The following is an 18,437-nucleotide window of genomic DNA, read 5'->3' on the forward strand; positions in this document are numbered from 1 at the left end:
ATTTTCTAAAGCTGGCAAAGCAAAAGCTCCAAGCTGCCACATGTTTGTCTTCCTGAGCCCTCCAAGGCTATGCATTGCATTTTATCAGCCAACAAATTATTATGAAAACCTGAGATCATCAGAAGGGCTCATTATTACATAGGTTTTATTTTTAATATATGGAGAAATCCAAACAACTGCTCCTCTATCTCCAGGACGTATAGAACATACCTTAAAAGAACACCATAAGGCACCATGCACTGAATCAGATAATAAAACTGCTGTAAGATTCAAGAGGGGGAATGGCAGCTGCTGGAATACGTTACATGTTCCACCCTAAATACGGGTGGAACATGTAACATGTTCCAAAAAGGCAAACTTATCCTCTAATATATCCAGCCCCTTTGGGTGACCCTTTAACTGGGTCTTAATGTGGGAAGATGGGGTGGACTAATCGATCACGTGATTACTGTGATTGGCGATTACAGTGGTCACATGATCAGAACTCAATCCCACTGGCTCCCGATCACAAACAGATATTGGTCTGCGAGAGCTCGGCCAATGTGCAGCGCTAAAGCGCTATTAAAACAAAAATGTAATATATTGCAGCTTGAACTTAAAGGCTTTTTTTCCCTCTTAGTTTTCATCTAGTGAACTGGAAAGTAACACCACCTGTAATAAAGGTGCCCTCACTCTGGATGAAGGAGCACATGGCAATCTTTGGCATTGTCAGTCTGAGGGGTGAAAAGTGTTAGCTGTACTAGCAAATTTAGATACACTTACAAACTGAAGCTAAATTCCAGCTCACATTGCAGTTACACTAGCAGATAGAACAGTTTTTTTTCTTTTGGGATAAAGGTTCTACATTAATAAATAATAGTGGATTATTGTAAGCACCCCTGTCAGTGGTAAATGGTTTGTCCCAACACTCTAAACTGATACATTTGCAGGAGCTTGTTCTGGTGAAAAATAACAGACTTGCTGGCCAGATCACCAGATGAAAGAAAGCTTAAAAAAGGAAATCAAATGCAGCCATTACATTTAGGAATTGGTAAACTGCAATATTTTATTTCTTTTTATTTTATTTCAGGTACTTATATAGCGCCGTCAATTTACGCAGCGCTTTACATATACATTGTACATTCACATCAGTCCCTACCCTCAAGGAGCTTACAATCTAAGGTCCCTAACTCACATTCATACATACTAGGGACAATTTAGACAGGATCCAATTAACCTACCAGCATGTCTTTGGAGTGTGGGAGGAAACCGGAGTACCCGGAGGAAACCCATGCAGGCACAGGGAGAACATGCAAACTCCAAGCAGGTAGTGTCATGGTTGGGATTCGAACCAGTGACCCTTCTTACTGCTAGGCGAGAGTGCTACCACTACACCACTGTTTGCTTTTGGGTTTAATATCGCTTTAAGGCCCCACCCCCCCCGCCACTGCACATGTGCATAATGTGGTAAAGACTTGTAGCCAACCACTGTGCATGCACTTCTGTTCTACAAAAAAAAAATCAATATATGATGTGGAGGGGAGAGCTGCATGGTCCCTACTCAAACATTTTAGGAGTTTTCCATTTTCCTTTGATTCACATACATAATGTAAAAAATCAACGTGATGACTTGTTGAGTACAATTTTTTGCCTCGATATTGCTAATTACTTCTACTAGACATACTGACTGAAGTACACAACTCATTCAATCAGCATGTCGGTTCATAGATCATCCACAAGGCAACCTAGACAGGAGTCTAGGGTCTGTTGGATGTCTAGAGGCTCAGCTACAACCTCCATGCCCTTGAAGCATACTAGGAGGCCAGCAAATGTGTTGACACCGTACAAGTTATTATTCATGTCAAAAAGAACGCTGCTCTTTTAAATGAACATTACTTTGTCATACCTGGAAGCGCGTTCTCTCGCTGGCATATTTCTGGTAGTGCAGCATGGCTTCTAGAACTTTCTTGTGTCCTCCAGGGACTAAGCAGACAGCACCCATAATTTCCAACACAGCCACCTTAGTTTTGATGTTCTCAGTTGCTAGACTCTGAGCAATCACGTTAATGCTCTCCGAATGGGCCAAGACATGAGCCCGCCCCTGAGAGTTGTTCATCAGCGCCTTTATGCAGCCGATGAGAGAGGTATGTATTTGGGACTCTGCTATTTCATAGTCCATGCTTTTAAGGAAGTTCAAAATGCATGTTAAACCATCCATCTCAATAAATCTGGTGACAAACCTGAAAAAAAGAAAAAGAAAAGTGAGGTAAAGCAACAAAAAATGTCAATGACTACAAGAGACAGGTTGGCAAAGCATGTCAATGTAAACTGCTTGTGCGACAATATTGAAAGAAAGTGCATTTTTAGAACACATTAGTTCATTTGATACACAAAAAATACACGGGGTCCATTGTTGATTTGTTTGAGAAGTGCAAAAAGCCTAGTTGTTATGCTGCAGTGGACCTCAAAATCTTCATAGCCGATAACCCATAATTATGCAGATCAGGAAAATAAGAAATATATAAGAAGTCCTTTTCTGCAAACTTTTTCCAGGCAAGTTATTCAAATAACTGAAGCAAGAGGGCCAGTGCGATAGCCAAGCAGAGGGTATTTTTTACCAGAGGACACTGGTAGCAGATGTCCAGTCTCATGACAAGGTACCTGTAGAGTAAACCAGTGAGCGAATTCAGAGCAAAGCAACATGTTTGTTTTGATCCCCTAAATGCCCTCAGCATATTTTTACTTTTTTTTTTAAAACTGACAATTTTTATTGATTTTCAAAAATATTTCAACATAAAATATAAGAGGACACGCATTATTGTAGAAAGAATATATCTGGCAGGTAGTCAACATACATTTTGGCCAGTGGGAAAATTCGGTAAAGACATGCAAAGCATACATCCAGTGACAATATGTGGAATTATCAGATTAGTTAAGTAGGAGTCAGAATTTTTGTAGTACAACAGAGTCTAACCTGCAGGAGTGCGTGTGAACTTATGGAGGAGAAGAGCATAGTGAGAAGGATAGGGAGAGTCAGAGAAAGGGGGGGAGAAACGGGAAAGAGAGTAGTGAGGGGGAGAGGATAAGAGGACAACCACCCACTCTAGGAGCTCCGCACCACCTGAGGGGGGGCACCAGCCATGAGTGCAAGCAACCTCTGCGAAGTCAAGGTTCACAGGATATCAGGTTGTAGGGGTCTCCAACATATCAAGATTATCATTTAGGGAGGCTGTCAGGTACTCTGTTCTTTTAACGTCTCTGATCCTGGAGTGCAGTTCAAACAGTGATGGGCGTTCCCTCTCTTTCCATTTCAGAGCCACCAAACACCTCGCTGCTGTTAGCACTTGGGCAATTTAGAGAAAGGGGGGTGGGAGGCCCAGAAGGAAAGTTTTCGGGTTGAAGGGCACCCTGGTACCAAAGATGGATTGGAGTAAAGAGTGTAACGTCTGCCAATAAGGGATGATATAGCGTCCCCCTATCTTTACAACAGCGCCAGCAGCGGGGGTCGGCAGAGGGGTATATGCAGGTCAGGGGTTTGGTACCAATGAAATAAGATCTTATATTGATTTTCTTTATACAGCGTACAGATGAAGCTCTTAGAGGCCTGTGACCATATGAGCTGCCACATATTCAGGGGTATATCCTCACCCAGGGCCTGCTTCAACTTACGCATATAGGCATGTCGCGGTCCAGTTGGCGACAGATCCGTGATCAGAAGCTGATAGGTGCGCAAAATCATACCTTTATGGGATGAGCCCTCTAGACATACTTTTTCAAATTCGGATAGGGGGGGGGAGAATTGAAGGTTCGTTACCAAAGACTGCGCATAATGGCGTATTTGTAAGTAGCTAAAAAAAAGCCTGTCTGCGCAAATCAAAAGGCATCTTGCAGATCCTGAAAGGATCGCAAGGTTCTGGTTCTGATATTTTTACTTTTAATTTGCTGTCCAGCCGTTCTGTTCAGTGATGGGAGCATGTAGACATGTGTGTTGCTTCTAGTTATGGAGGAGCGTGAGACAGCTTAATGCCAATTATTACTGTCAAAGTCTATAGCCCAGTGTAAGATACCAGTCCAGAGACACATAACTTTGTCATCTGTTACCACGTTCCTTTCTTGCCTGTTTTTTTGACTGGGGCCATCAAGGTCCCAACCTGCCTAAATGTCCGTTTATGCGTATTTTAAGTTCATATGCTGCTTTCTAGGAGCACTGGGGTCAGTCATTGCGGAGTTTAAGTAAATAAGGAAACTGCAGATCCTCTTTGAGGAGCACACCAAGCTTCCTCGCAAGCGTCTGGCAGATATTATAAGGGATGTCCTTCGCTACAGAGGCTCTTCTTTCCTTAAGACATTGAGTTTTATTAGTGCACTTTGTGACCCTATAAGATTCCTTCACTCTCTGTCCCTGTGTCTCTAGATTAGGGATCTCCAAACTACGGCCCTCCGGCTGTTGCGGAACTACACGTCCCATGAGGCATTGTAAAACACTGACATTTACAGACATGACTAGCCATGAAGGGAATTGTAGTTCCTGAACAACTGGAGGGACATAGTTTGGAGACACCTGCTCTAGAGAAAGAAACTGGACATCATGATCCCCTAATCACTTCCTCTCCTTCTCCGCTTCACCACCATCGGACAAATGGAAGGGAAATCAACCCAATAACAAGGCATAAGTAGCACTAAAAATAGATAAAAGTTATGATCCTTTTGCTCTTTATTCAAAACAGATCACCAAAATATTTTGGGCTGGAGTTGAAGTTTAAACATGATATTTTATAACACAAAAAAAGCATCTCAGGAAAACTTTTGCGGGATGAATGTACTAAATCCTAACAGCTCACCCCCCCATTTCTAGCAGCTATATTTTATCCGGGTCCAGGGGTTTTGGTCCTTGCAACACTGTAATGTGCGGTGTATCCTCCATTCACCCTACAGAAAAAGCCTCAACCTGCAGGTTGAAAAGAGACAATTTTCCCATTAGGACCTGTGGAGAGAGACTAGGCTTCACATTGGCAGTACTAAATAGCCTCACCAACCAGAACGCTGCCCTGTGTAGGTCACAGCCACACGATCTGGTGGCCGACTGATCTAAGATATGGGGGTAGGACTATAACAAGCAGGGTAAATGAGGGCTGCTAGGATTTACTTGTTTGCAAGGAATATTCTCCTTTAATGACAAACCATTTATAAGCCAGTACAAACAATTCATAAATGTTTGAAAAGCAATCACCTCATGGGTTTCGTCCTCAGTGCAGTTTTTAGGCTCTCTATGGTTTTGTTTCTTTCATACTCATCTTCCTTCTCCATTGCCAGCAACGTTCTCCTCTGCAAATAGGGAATAAAGGAGGTTAATTGTGTGTTCATTAACACTAACTTTTTAAACAGCAAGTAGTATAATGCACACTGGGGATCAGATGAAGTGGTGCCAAGATTTGAGTCAAAATTATTCTATTAAAAGTAAAAACAGCATTTTGGGAGGGAGTATTTGATCACTTAAACGTCCGCTTGGACTTGAATGTTCCCGTGACACCTGAATTAGCCTTACTGGGTATACATGATGACGATCAGAGATCACATCACAGTAAATTGTTAATTTCATATCTGCTCTATTATGCTAAGAAGGAGATACTGTGTAAATGGACCTCCTCTATCCCCCCCGATGTAGCTACATGGGTAAATAAAGTAAACGCTGCTCTGCCATTATATAAACTGACGTACATTAACAGGGGATGCCCATGGAAATTCGACAAAGTTTGGTCAACATGGACATCTGTTTAGACAAGAAGACATGGTCAGTGGAGTGGAGGATGGACTGAATGACCTTTGCTTCCTTCCAGTGTTAGTGGCTCCCCGCTTTCTTCCCTCTCCTCCCCTCATAATCCCCCCCCCCCCCAGCCCCCGGCTATGTCCCCCACTGACTTCTCCCCTTTCCTGTCTCCTTTCCTGTTCTCTCCTCCCCTTAATACTCTAATATTCAAATATATAACCACTGAACAGGGAAAAATGAATATATTGTATTTGATAACGTCTGTGGTCCTGGATACCCTCTTCTCTTGACATTGGTTCATGGTATATACTTTGTGTGAATTCATGACAAACATGTACTTAATATACTATTTTTCTTTATGTAACAAAATGTGATTACATATTGTTGTAAATATGGATTCTACAATAAAGCACTCCTGGTTGTTAAAAAAAGTAAAAACAGCAGCAACATTACTGGCAATATTTAAAACAACAGTTAAAATTACATTATATGCCTCGGACATGGATGACCATAGTCTGTGAATGGATCATGTGTTTATGCGACTTGAGCCACCAGGTTCTGCATGCAGGCAGCCGGTGTAAGAGTACTGAGATACACAGCCACCCATCCATATTTTACAGACATGGGGATGTGGGTGAGCAGCACTCCAAATGCAGACAGCGTGTGTCCAGGGCTGCTCACTTGCAAGCCAGTCAAATTGGGATGAGTGGCCGTGTCTGTGCAGCTGCTGTGTCCCCATTGGCTGCCTGCATGCAGCACCTGGCAGCTCAAGCCGCATAAACACACGACCCATTCATAGACTACAGGCCTCAGCACCCACGTGAAACAGGCTACAAAGAAAAACTCGTCCACGTGACATCATGGATCTGCGTTACATTAGAGACGAATTGTATGTTGGAACCCGCCCGCATGTTATTATTCACTCATCTATGTGGCATATAATTACATTGTGATACACCATTATTACATCAGAGATCCTAAAGAAAAGTTGCCTCGGATTGTGCGTATTTCGTAAAGGTTCACCTCAATACTATATGTAAGCTACATGTGTATAATATACTGTAACGTGATTAATACATTTGTTCTCCCTTTACCTTGCAATAAAATAAGATTGAAAAGAAAGAAAAACTCGTTTTTACTTTTGATCCTTATTTGTCTTGCTTTTTTGGAAGAATGAGATTATTCTTTCAAGGCCTGCTGACCACCCATCAATGCACAGCCTTTCTTCAGAATCCTCCCAGTCCTGTGTCTTGTCCCAAGCATGCATGACCATGGACTTCCATGTAAAGCCAGCACATAGCTCCACAGCTCCTGTGTCTACTTATGGGCTTTCTACTAAAATTATTTTTTTCAAATACCTTATGTAAATCTAACTGAAACAAACATTCAATACAGATGCTCACTTTTTTTTTTACTCTAATTGAAAACACATACTGCTTCTGAGCTAGAACAGAGCAGGAGGTGTCCGATTCATCTGTGATTTTTATAAATAGAAGAGCAGAAGATTCACGGTATAGTAGTAAATTATTGGCAGAAATGGTGGAGAAAAACCTTCATTGTGCCACCTGTAGGCTATTATATTAATATGCATTATTTACCACACTAGAAGGAAAAAACACATTTTTGATACCATTAATTAAGAAATATTTTTTCTATGAAAAAAAGTAGAAAATGCAATGCATTTTGCATGACCAAAATAAGAATTGTAAAAACATTCATCACCCTGATTTACATAAATGTTTATTTTACAGGCAAAAAGCTCACTTCACAATCTACTGTACAACCCATATTTTCTAAATGTCCTTGAAAAGGCTTCTTCACTTCTCCCACCAAGATGATATATGATGCTTAGTTCCTATTAAGACACCACAGTTTATGCTGCTAATATGGCATGAAACACAATGTCATCTCAGATTATTAAAGACTAGGCTGAACGGGATCTGAGACCAGGAACAGATGGCAGAGAAATATTGTGGGACTTGTTCAGGAATGGTGACCACACTCGCTGCAGTAATTAAGCTCTGAATCACTTCAGACTCTCTCAATGTATGTATGAACATACGTACATACATCATCATTTAAACTCAAAGGACTTTACCAGAGTGGAAAGAGACAAACGTTTTAATGAGTGATTTTGTTGGACCTTTCTTGAAAATATATTTAAAGAAATACAGAATTCAATATTATAAAATCAGTCATAAGTCCTAATTCAATATATATTTTTTTTATAAAGCAAAAGCAGAAAATGTGTAAATTGGTGGAAAAATTAACAAAGTCAATCCGTATTAAAGTAGCAGAATATCGGTAATGACATTATTGGACAAAGAACTCTGGTATGGGAGATTTATTCCATCTTTCTGGCCAGAACATAATGGACACTCCTGACCCGACTCGTGTCTACACGTCAAGAGTGTCAGATACAGTGAATACAGTGTAGATATATATTTTCAGCATATTGCGTCACAATCGAACAGGCGGTACACTTCTGTTTTAACAGACATTCTAACCTTTTAAAAATCAACCTTTTATAACCTTATTTATAAGATAATGAGAGACTCCAGCCGGGTCTCTCATTAACTTATAAAACACTGGGATAGTGACCCTTGGCCCATGGTAACAATAAGAATGCAAAAAGAGTAAAAATATTAGCACTCCATACACTATAGGGAGAATCAGAAAATAATTAAAACTTGTCTCTGCAATACTTGAGTTGGTGATCAGGGTATGGTTTACCAGCTTACCGGTGGAGCTAAAGCTCCGAATGGTTAGCCAAGTTTTATAGGGAGCATAAGTAGGGTTATAACAGGTTATCTGATATTCAACGGAGCACATTGAATAGGTAGTCCCATTATGTATGCAAGTACCAGTCTCTGTGCCCTTGCATTGATAATGAGAGTGCCACAGTAACATCTTGGTAGCTATGGATCCTACTCTGGTGGTCCTTATACAAGGGTCACATGAATTACCCTCCCCCCCTTTTTAGCTCGGCAAGTATCACTGCTATGACTATCAACAGTCTCGTTATAAAGATTTTGTAATCATTACACCGATGAATATCCTCAGGCTTCAGCTTGTGCGTAGACCAACCAGCGTCCGGGGTGTGGTTGGAGCAGAGCTTAGTAGATATCCTTTATCTTCCGCCGTGCGTTGAGCCAGCAGCTTCCAGGAGTGTGTTGGCTGCAGGGCTGCAGTCTGTCTATCTTCTGCCGTGCGTAAATTCAGCAGCTTCCAGGAGTGTGCTGAACACAGGGCTGGAGTTCTTCCTTCTGATTTCTCTGGTCAATCTCAGTCTCAAAGGATCTTGGGGATCTACTGTACTGTGCCAGGAGTCTGAGGTCAGCAGCTCCTTTTACCCTGGAGTGGTGTATCCAGGGTGTCACCTCAGCTACCTTAATGGCTGTTGGGGTAGATAGCAGAACAGTGTAAGGACATCTCCATTTTGGCCTCAGTGGGGTTAAGTACCACTCCTTTACCCACACTGTGTCTCCTGGTTTAAAGGGGGTGTACTGGGTTCGACAAGCTTACGGGAAGTTTCTCTTGAACCCATTTCCCTATGTCTTGATTACTCTCCCCAAGTCTCTGTATCAGTTCACGGTTAACTACCCCTCCTATCTGATGCAAGTTTCCTCTTATCCCTCTAATGATGGGTGGGGGCCTACCATACAGTACCTCAAAAAAGGGACAGATTTGTCCTCTTTGTTGGGGCACTCCGAATTCTCAGTAAAGCAATGGGCAACATCAAGGTCCATTTCATTTGGGTTTCCTGACAGAGCTTGGCCAGTTGTGAATGAATGAATGAATGAATGAAAAATTTATAGAGCGCTGCAAATGCGAACTGAATCGCCTCAAGGCGCTAATGCGTTGGTGTTGACAGCTTCTAGAAGAGGAAGGTCTTGAGTTTTTTCCTGAAAGCCAGATGGTTTTCTTTCATGCGTATGTGGGGCGGAAGTGCGTTCCATAGTCGAGGTCCTTGGACTGCAAACCTTCGTTCTCCCTTTGCTTTGTAGCGGTATTTGGGAATGAGAAGGAGGTTTTGGTTAGATGATCGAAGATTGTGATTGGGTGTGTAGTGTTTTATTTTCTCTCGAAGGTATTGAGGCGCGTTTCCTTGTATGCATTTGTGGGTGAGGCAGAGGGTCTTGAATGTGATCCGATTCTTTACAGTTAGCCAGTGTAGGCTCCTCAGGGATGGGGAGATTGACTCCCAGGGTTTTTTTTCCTGTTAACAGTCTTGCCGCCGTATTTTGGATGAGTTGTAAGCGCGCAAGCTGATATTGGGGTAATCCTATATAGAGCGAGTTAGCGTAATCGAGTCGGAAATTGATGATTGTTCCAACTACTGCTGCTTTGTCCTCCTCTGGGATGAAGGGGATAAGTCTATGTAACAGGCGGAGGAGATGGTGGGACTTGAGCGTGCGGTTCATTAGTTCAATTTTTCCAGAGCTTTGGGGCCTATATGCAGTGTGTAGTTTCCAAGTAATCTTAAGTGCTGTTGCTAATTCCTGGAGGCACTTGTGGACAAAGGCAGGGCCATTGTCTGAGCCTATATCTGGGGATAAACATCTTTTACAGAACTGCTTCCGTCAGCACACATCATAGCTTGATATTTGACCATTCGACTGTTAGTAAACCAGTGATTTCCCTTGTAATCCATTAATGCCTGTACTTGGTGTGGGACTCGGACATAAGTCTCCTGACCTAATGACAACTTGTCAGCTTCGGCCACAAGGAGGGCTGTTGCTGCGATGGCAGGATGGTCATCCCTGAGCTACAGTGTCCAGTTGTTTTGAAAGGTATGCTACAGGGCGCTGCCACGACCCAGAGTATTGTGTCAGGACTCCTACTGCTATTCCTTGTTTTTCACTGACATACAAATAGAAGACTTTTTGGCTATCTGGCAAGCCTAGCGCAGGAGCCTGCATTAGGGAGACTTTAATGTCTTGGAATGCTCTGTTTTGTTGTTCTCCCCATTGAAAGGGTTCCTTTTCTCCCCCCTTTGTGGATTCATAGAGGGGTCTGGCTTTTGTGGCAAAGTCCGGTATCCAGATTCAGCAGAATCCTGCCACCCCCAGGAATTCACGTACTTGCCGTCTGGTAGTCGGGGTGGGAATCTGACAAACAGCTTCTTTCTTGCCTTCTCCCAATTGTCTCTGTCCTTGTGATACTCTGAATCCCAGGTACTTTACAGTCTCTTGTCACAATTGCACCTTTCTCCAGGACACCTTATAACCTGCCTCCCACAGTAATTGTAACAGTTCATTAGTGACCGCTGGGTGGATGGTCATTACAGCCTGACTGACCGCTCTGAGGTCTTGAACAGGACGACAGTGAGCTGTTTCGGGTTTCTGTACTGGGAGTAGAGGTGTATTCCAGGGAGACTGACAGTTTTTTAGAATACCATAGTGTAGGAATTTGTTTAAGTACTTTTGTATTCCTACTAGGGCTTTTAGAGGGACTGGGTACTGTTTCAGGCTGACTGGAGTGGCTCCTGATTTTAATTCAATAAGGATTGGGGAACGTGTCTGGCTAATCCTGGTGGGTTGTCTTCTGCCCATAGTCCCGGGATGTCTTGCAGTATGCGGGCTTCAAAGGGATGGGGCAATTTTAGGATAGCCTGTCCGTCAGATTGGAAGTATATGTATGCTCTGAGTTTTGCGAGTAAGTCTCTGCCCAGCAAGGGAATAGGGGAATCCGGCATGTACAGGAACTGATGTTGGACTTGATGAGAATTTATCCGAGAGATGCACAATCATCTGGACGGATATTCCTCCTGACTGGCTGGCTGAGGATTTATTCGAGAGATGCACAATCATCTGGACGGATATTCCTCCTGACTGGCTGAGGATTTATTCGAGGGATGCACAATCATCCGAACGAACAGTCCTCCTGACTGGCTGAGGATTTATTCGAGGGATGCACAATCATCTGAACGGACGTCTCTCTCGGAAGGTGATCAGGCTTCCCTTCTCTCGATCCGTCGAGAGGCTGGCTGGCTGTCTGACTGTTATCCAAAAACAGAAGTAAAAAGACTCTCACCTGTTCCCGTTGGAGCTCCAGCTATCTTTTTCTCAGATTCCCAGGTCCTTTTGACGCTACCAAGGTCGTCCACAGCAGGCCACCAAATGGGACACAGCGCAGTCTCCTAGATAACAGTTCTAGAAGGCGCCTTTTGAGACTACGATATAGCCCGCAGGGCTGGCCTCTCGGACCACTCCTTGTAGGTCTGGTGGAAAACAGTGCCACCTGCCTCAACAGGTCACACCGATATTCCCCCCTCACGGCCAACGCACCAAATAAAGTAGCAGAATATCGGTAATGACATTATTAGACAAAGAACTCTGGTATGGGAGATTTATTCCATCTTTCTGGCCAGAAAATAATGGACACTCCTGACCCAACTCGTGTCTACACGTCAAGAGTGTCAGATACAGTGTAGATATATATTTTCAGCATATTGCGTCACAAGCGAACAGGCGGTACACTTCTGTTTTAACAGACATTCTAACCTTTTAAAAATCAACCTATGCATCTTAAAACCAGACAAGTTCCGCAAAACCATATATATGTTTAGCTTTATACAAAACTCGTCTCTCTGCAATATGCTATTGGGGTTCCTTCATCTGTCCTAAATGATGTCAGCAAGCAAGCTTTTTGCACAGAAAGAGGAATGTAGCAGATTCCTGTAATGGGGAAGTCACAAATAGCTTCAACATGAAATACAAGAAATATGATTCTTAGCTGAAATTCTAAATCAGTCTTACTACACACATAACTATGGCCATATAAACTGACCCCCGTTCCTACTTCAGTATCTGCAGAGTCAGCCAACATTATTACTTTAAATCAAATTTCCTTTTAAATCAGTTACAGTAATAAGAAGCTACTTGTTTTTTGTGAAGGGAAGGAGGCCATGAGCCAAGGGTTAACTTATCACTCGGTTCTTGGAGCTCTGAGAGCTGATGACTGTCAGTCATCGGTTCTCTGCTCTGCCTCCACATGCTCAATGGACCACAGGGCTCTCAGTGGCTCGCCGAGAGGCTGGGTTGGGTGCCGGTCCAGGCATGTGGGCCGATCCAGACCATATGACACATGCTATCTCCTGCATTTCCCACCAAAAGATGAATGGGTTGGAAGCAGTCAAGAGAGCCCAGCCCTGTGCAGCGTCCCAGGAACCTGGAGGAAGAAGGAGCCTTGCCCCCCATCCTCACTTCCGGGACCAAGCGTGTGGCCCCTTGCAAGTCCGATTGACTGTGGGTCCACCTGGAGAGCACAGAAGGAATATGCGTGGTCATTAGGATCTTTGCATTTGAATGCTTTTAACAATCTGGTTTGTGCAATGCATCCTCACCCTATCATCCACTTAATGAATCCAAATCCCCCTGAAGAAGACCAGAATGGGACGAAATGCATTGAGGTATTCATGTGGATAAAATGTTATTAATGTTGTAAATGTAATTGTCAAACTATGTTCTCATGGTGGCATTCTTGCCATGAGTGATGTTATGTGTTGTTGTTTGTTTACCTGAACCAGAGGTTGTAATTTTTAATACATTTATCGCACATTAGAATTTACTTTTAATTTTTATATTATTTATTTTTATAATAATAACAATGTTTTGCTGCTAAAAAACCCCCCTGGGGAAACTTTCCATTTTTTTTTATATGGTCTCGATCTTTCCTGAGCCTGGACCGGTTCTGTGACGTCAGCCGACAGTGGGCTTCAGCCTGCTGTCTGCTGAAAATGGGTCACAGGAGTGCACAACAAACTGCACTTCTGTGATTCACAGGAGAAGTACAGCCAAACAAGCTTTGACTGTATTTCTCCTTTAAAGTGAAGGCTCATGCAGTAAAGAATTTTGCCTATATTGCTGCAAAAAAAGTTTTATTTGTAAATCAAATCCAAATCAAATCCTGCATGACAATAGGTAGACAATTACACATTTTTAAACGTCCATTACCATCTAAAAAAAAAAACCACAAAAACAAAAACTTGGATGTTATGCACCATTTTGGTATGGTCAGCCAGTTATTAAAAAAATAAATAAAAAAGACGACTCCACAAAAGGCAAAAAGAGAAATACAGTAAAACCTTGGATTGCAAGCATAATTCGTTCCGGAAGCTTGTAATCCACAGCACTCTTACAGCAAAGCAAATTTCCCAATAAGAAATAATGGAATCTCAGATGATTCACAACCATTTATTCATAGGTCCTTCAGTTTATAGTCTATATAAAAAGATTATAGTAATGTAATAGGTTGTGTAACCATAAAGTGTCCATCCACAAATGGCAGCCTCCACAAGGGGATTAGAAGCAAAATACAGCAGGAGCTACAGAGTATAAAAAGAGGCGCCTCCAAGTGTAGGAATATGATTACATTTAATGAAGGTACAACATTTAGCAACTCACATAGTTGATGATTAACCACTTCAATACCGGGCCTATTCTGGCACGCCTCTCCTACATGTAAAAATCATAATGTTTTGCTAGAAAATTACTCAGAACCCCGCAGACACCGTAGGGAATAAAATAGCGGTCATTGCAACTTTTTATCTCGCACGGTGTTTGCGCAATAATTTTTCAAAAGTCTTTCATGAATTAAAAAATAACAAAACAGTAAAGTTAGCTCAATTTTTTGGTATAATGTGAAAGATAATGTTACGCCGAGTAAATAGATACCCAACATGTCTTGCTTTAAAATTGCGCTCACTCATAGAATGGTGCCAAACTTCAGTACTTAAAAATCTCCATAGGTGACGTTTTAAAAATTTTTACAGGTTATTAGTTTAGAGTTACAGAGGAGGTCTAGTGCTAGAATTGTTGTTCTCGCTCTAACGCACACGGCGATACCTCACATGTGTGGTTTGAACAGCGTTTACATATGTGGGCGGGACTTACATGTGTGTTCACTTCTGAGCACGAGCTACCAGGTGGTCATGGTGGTCTGGTACTGGTGATGGTTTTAAGAATTGAAGTTGCACCTAAATTTATTTATGGACTTTATTTTTGACGCAATAATTTTTTCACTATCATTAATTAATTTCGGCACTGGATTGCCAGGATTTATGAATTTATTATTATTAATAATTAGCCCTATGCACTTTAAACTGTGTATGTATAAGGATGGTTATAATTGAACACATACAGCGCCCCCTACCACTACACACCCCAAAAAAATATATCAAGACATTGCTTGTATATCAAGTCAAAATTCATTTAAAAATTCTGCTGCTCTTGCAAAACGCTTTCGAACAAAGTTACTCTCAATCCAAGCTTCTACTGTACTTGATTTAAATATTGAAACATTTTAATTTTTATATTATAAATGATAAGTAACACAACTTTCATGGCAAAGAAAATGACAAAAGGGATTGATCATCATTTTAATGACCAACATCACAGTGTTTGTATCTTTGTTCTGAGAAAAAAAAATGATCTAATAAGTTTGTATTCATACGTAGTGCAAGCAAGGCTTTCATCAACAAATCTAAAAAGGAAAAAAAGAGGAAGAGAAAGCACTTGGGTTCTATTGTATTGCCAGAGCGGCCCCATGGTAATACGTGGGGACAGCTGTCAGCAGAGGTACAATACAGTCCTGTGCCCTGCAGGGATGGCTGCCCACTGATGTCATTTATTCCATCACGCCCTGCAACATTTAACAAAGGCAGCACAGAGGATGGAGACTTTAATCTCCCTAATACCCGACTGCAGAATGTATAGATGGCTGCTCACCCATTAGCCATGGAGAGATCAATACATTGCTAATCATGCATGCTGCATGGCAGGGACAGAAGTAGGACAAACTTCTTTTTTCTAGATAAAGAGACCCTGTCACCGACTTATAAAAATATGCAACAAGCTGCTGTTCACCTGTGTTAGGTATCCATGTCTGCAAATGTGGTCAGCTCCAACACATGTATATGAATGAATATAGCCGTATGAGATAATAGATAGATAGATAGATAGATAGATAGATAGATAGATAGATAGATAGATAGATAGATAGATAGATCGATCTCTATCTCTATCTGATTGAAGTGATTGTAAAGTCTTGTTTTAAAAAAAACAAAAAAAACAAACAGGTTATACTTACCTGCTCTGTTGCAGTGGTTTTGCACAGACCAGCCTGAGTCCTCCTTTTCTCGGGTCCCTCTTCGCTGCTCCTGGCCCCTCCCTCCTGTCGAGTGCCCCCACAACAAACAGCTTGCTATGGGGGCACCCGAGCCAAGTCGCAGCTCCCCGTGTCTATTCAAACATGGAGCCCTGACCTGGCCCTGCCCCCTCCCTCCCCTGATTGGCTAGCTGACTTTGATTGACAGCCACAGGAGACATAGGCACCACTGCTGTGTCTCAGCCATTCAGGAGGAGATTCCCAGATGGCTAAGACACTCGTGGACATCATTGGAGAGAGATGGGGCACAGGTAAGTATTAGGGGGTGCTGGGGAGGCTGCTACACGCAGAAGGTTTTTTTATCTTAATGCATAGAATGCATTTAGATTAAAAAAAACCTTCTGCCTTTACAACTCCTTTAAGACCCACCTAGGGTCGATACGCGTGAGCCTGGAGGATTGTATGCTGTACCCCCTAAAGTAAAAAGTATCGCAAGAGCCACAGCTGGTGCTGGCTATATTCATTCACAGAAAAAAATAAAATATAGTAAATGCTTACTTACAGCGTTTTCCATTAAACAATTTTTTTATTGGCTTGCAATGTGCCTCTTTATTTGCTAGAATTCTGACTATACCAGAAGAAACAGTTCCCTTGCACAGCCCAATCCTCTTTGCACATCCTAGCCCTCTCCTCTTCTGGAAGTATCTAATTACGGCCTGTGCTGGCCCAGCTGTTCTGTCCCTCCCTACATAAACTTTAATGTAGCTGCCAGGGGAGGAGTGAAAGGGAATATTATAGCGTGTTACATATGCGACAGCACATCCAAAACTACGTCGCCCAGTAGAAGTCGCTGAGCTTTTGGATGTCTATACAAGGGAAACTTTTACAGGTAAATAACATGCTTAAAATACATTAAACACAAACATAATATTATAGTAGAATTGCAGCCTAAACCTAACTAGTCTTACAAATGTTCTCCCCTCTCTAAGACCTATGCTGTCTAACCTGTGTAACTGAAAAGTTTACACTTGCCTATTTTCCACCTGCTCCATTCCAGTCACATGGTTTGAGTCTGCAAGTGGCAGCTGCAGGGGAGAGGATGGAGCGCTGACAACAGATGGGCTATAGGAGCTTATGGGTGACGTCACTGCTCCCAAGCACTGCCAGTCATTGTCAATCTCTCCCTCCTCTGCAGCCGCCTGACATGGGGGATCACATGACAAGACTAAAGCTGGCTGAGAATAGGTACATATGCACTTTTTTTGTTTAACAAAGATTAGGCAACATAGGTAACAGGAGTGGGAGGGGACATTTTTTTAAATAGTTTGTTTTAGGTAGAAATTCCACTTTAAAGTGGTTGTAAACCCTTACATATACACAGTGAAGTGACTGGCCTCAGGCGATACTCAGGGATGAAACAAATCCTGCTACATAAGTTGTACCTGTTTATCTGCAGCACTAACTTCTCTAGCTCTGTTCATAGCGCTGAATTACAAAGCTTGTCTGAGAGTTGCGAAAAAAAGGGGAGGAAAGCTGAAGGTACACTCCGCAGAGCTCAGTGAGGAGAGTTCTGAGAGCGGATTGGAGGAAAGGGACACACCCACCTCCACACAGCAAGCAGGAGCAGAGCCTACAACCACTTTAAATATCATTCAGTTAGGGTTTAGCTATATTTTAAAGCTTGGTACACACTATTCATTTTTTTTGTACGTTCAACCCAGCAGGTTACAGTACATACAGTATTCCTAGTATAAGGAATTCCTAGTATAAGGAAATGACCACCTAATGTCTATGAGTAGGATGTTACAATTTTGCTTAGCAGGCATGAGATAAAATATGAATTGATCAAAAGCTGCCCTTTAGCAAATCACTAAGCAAGAAAAGATAGCAGAGCTGACTGTACTACTAGACAATTTGAAGAATAATCTAATAATTATACCACTTAAATTTTCTTATTTAACGAATTACAATTTTCTGTAACTCTTATCAGCTAAACGAAGCCAGCTGTGCAGGAAGCAACGCTCCCCTCCCACGCCGTCTTAGTGATAATACTACAAGATTTCCAGCATCGCAATCTCAGTAATCCCTTACTCCACTGTGCTTCTATTACTAGTCAGGGGTTTCATTATCTCGTGCCACCCAGGACATAGGATGAGCAATATAACCTCCACACCGACCATGTATGACATTTACATGCAAAGGAAGAATTAAGAAGTTGTTTTTTTTGGATAGAGCAAGAAAGTAACTTTGAGCTTTTTACTGGTAAATGATTTTCCATCAGGTTAATTTCTTATCATTTTCCAAACATGAGTACTACCATCATTGGGATAGATAGTAAAGGAATCTTGCTAATTCTAACATAGAACCAGTTTTAAATTATTTGCCTAAAATAGAGGTTTCTTTTGGTGGTATTGATCACCACTGGGTTTTTATTTTTTGTGCTATAAATGAAACAAAAAGTATATAATACATTCTGAAAAAAAAAATTTCTACTTTCTGTCATAAAACATATCCAATAAAAAAAATTTTAGAAAAATCAAATTTCTCCATGCATTTAGACCAAAAAGTATTCTGCTACATG

The 18,437-nt window shown here is 41.8% G+C and overlaps 1 protein-coding gene across 5 annotated transcripts in view; it reads right to left on the reverse strand.

Annotated features, from left to right (window-relative positions):
* The window catches only part of DAAM1 (dishevelled associated activator of morphogenesis 1), a 295,359-nt gene that overhangs the window by 91,604 nt on the left and 185,318 nt on the right, over window positions 1-18,437 (reverse strand). For all 5 annotated transcript variants that reach the window (XM_073609934.1, XM_073609931.1, XM_073609932.1 and 2 more), the window contains 2 exons: window positions 5,210-5,304; window positions 1,886-2,219 (listed from right to left, as the gene is read on the reverse strand). In XM_073609934.1, coding sequence (XP_073466035.1) covers window positions 1,886-2,219; window positions 5,210-5,304 — 429 coding nt within the window. The remainder of the gene's footprint in view (window positions 1-1,885; window positions 2,220-5,209; window positions 5,305-18,437) is intronic.

Source organism: Aquarana catesbeiana, linkage group LG13, assembly GCF_042186555.1.
Source record: "Aquarana catesbeiana isolate 2022-GZ linkage group LG13, ASM4218655v1, whole genome shotgun sequence".
NCBI classification, from domain to species: Eukaryota; Metazoa; Chordata; class Amphibia; order Anura; family Ranidae; genus Aquarana; species Aquarana catesbeiana.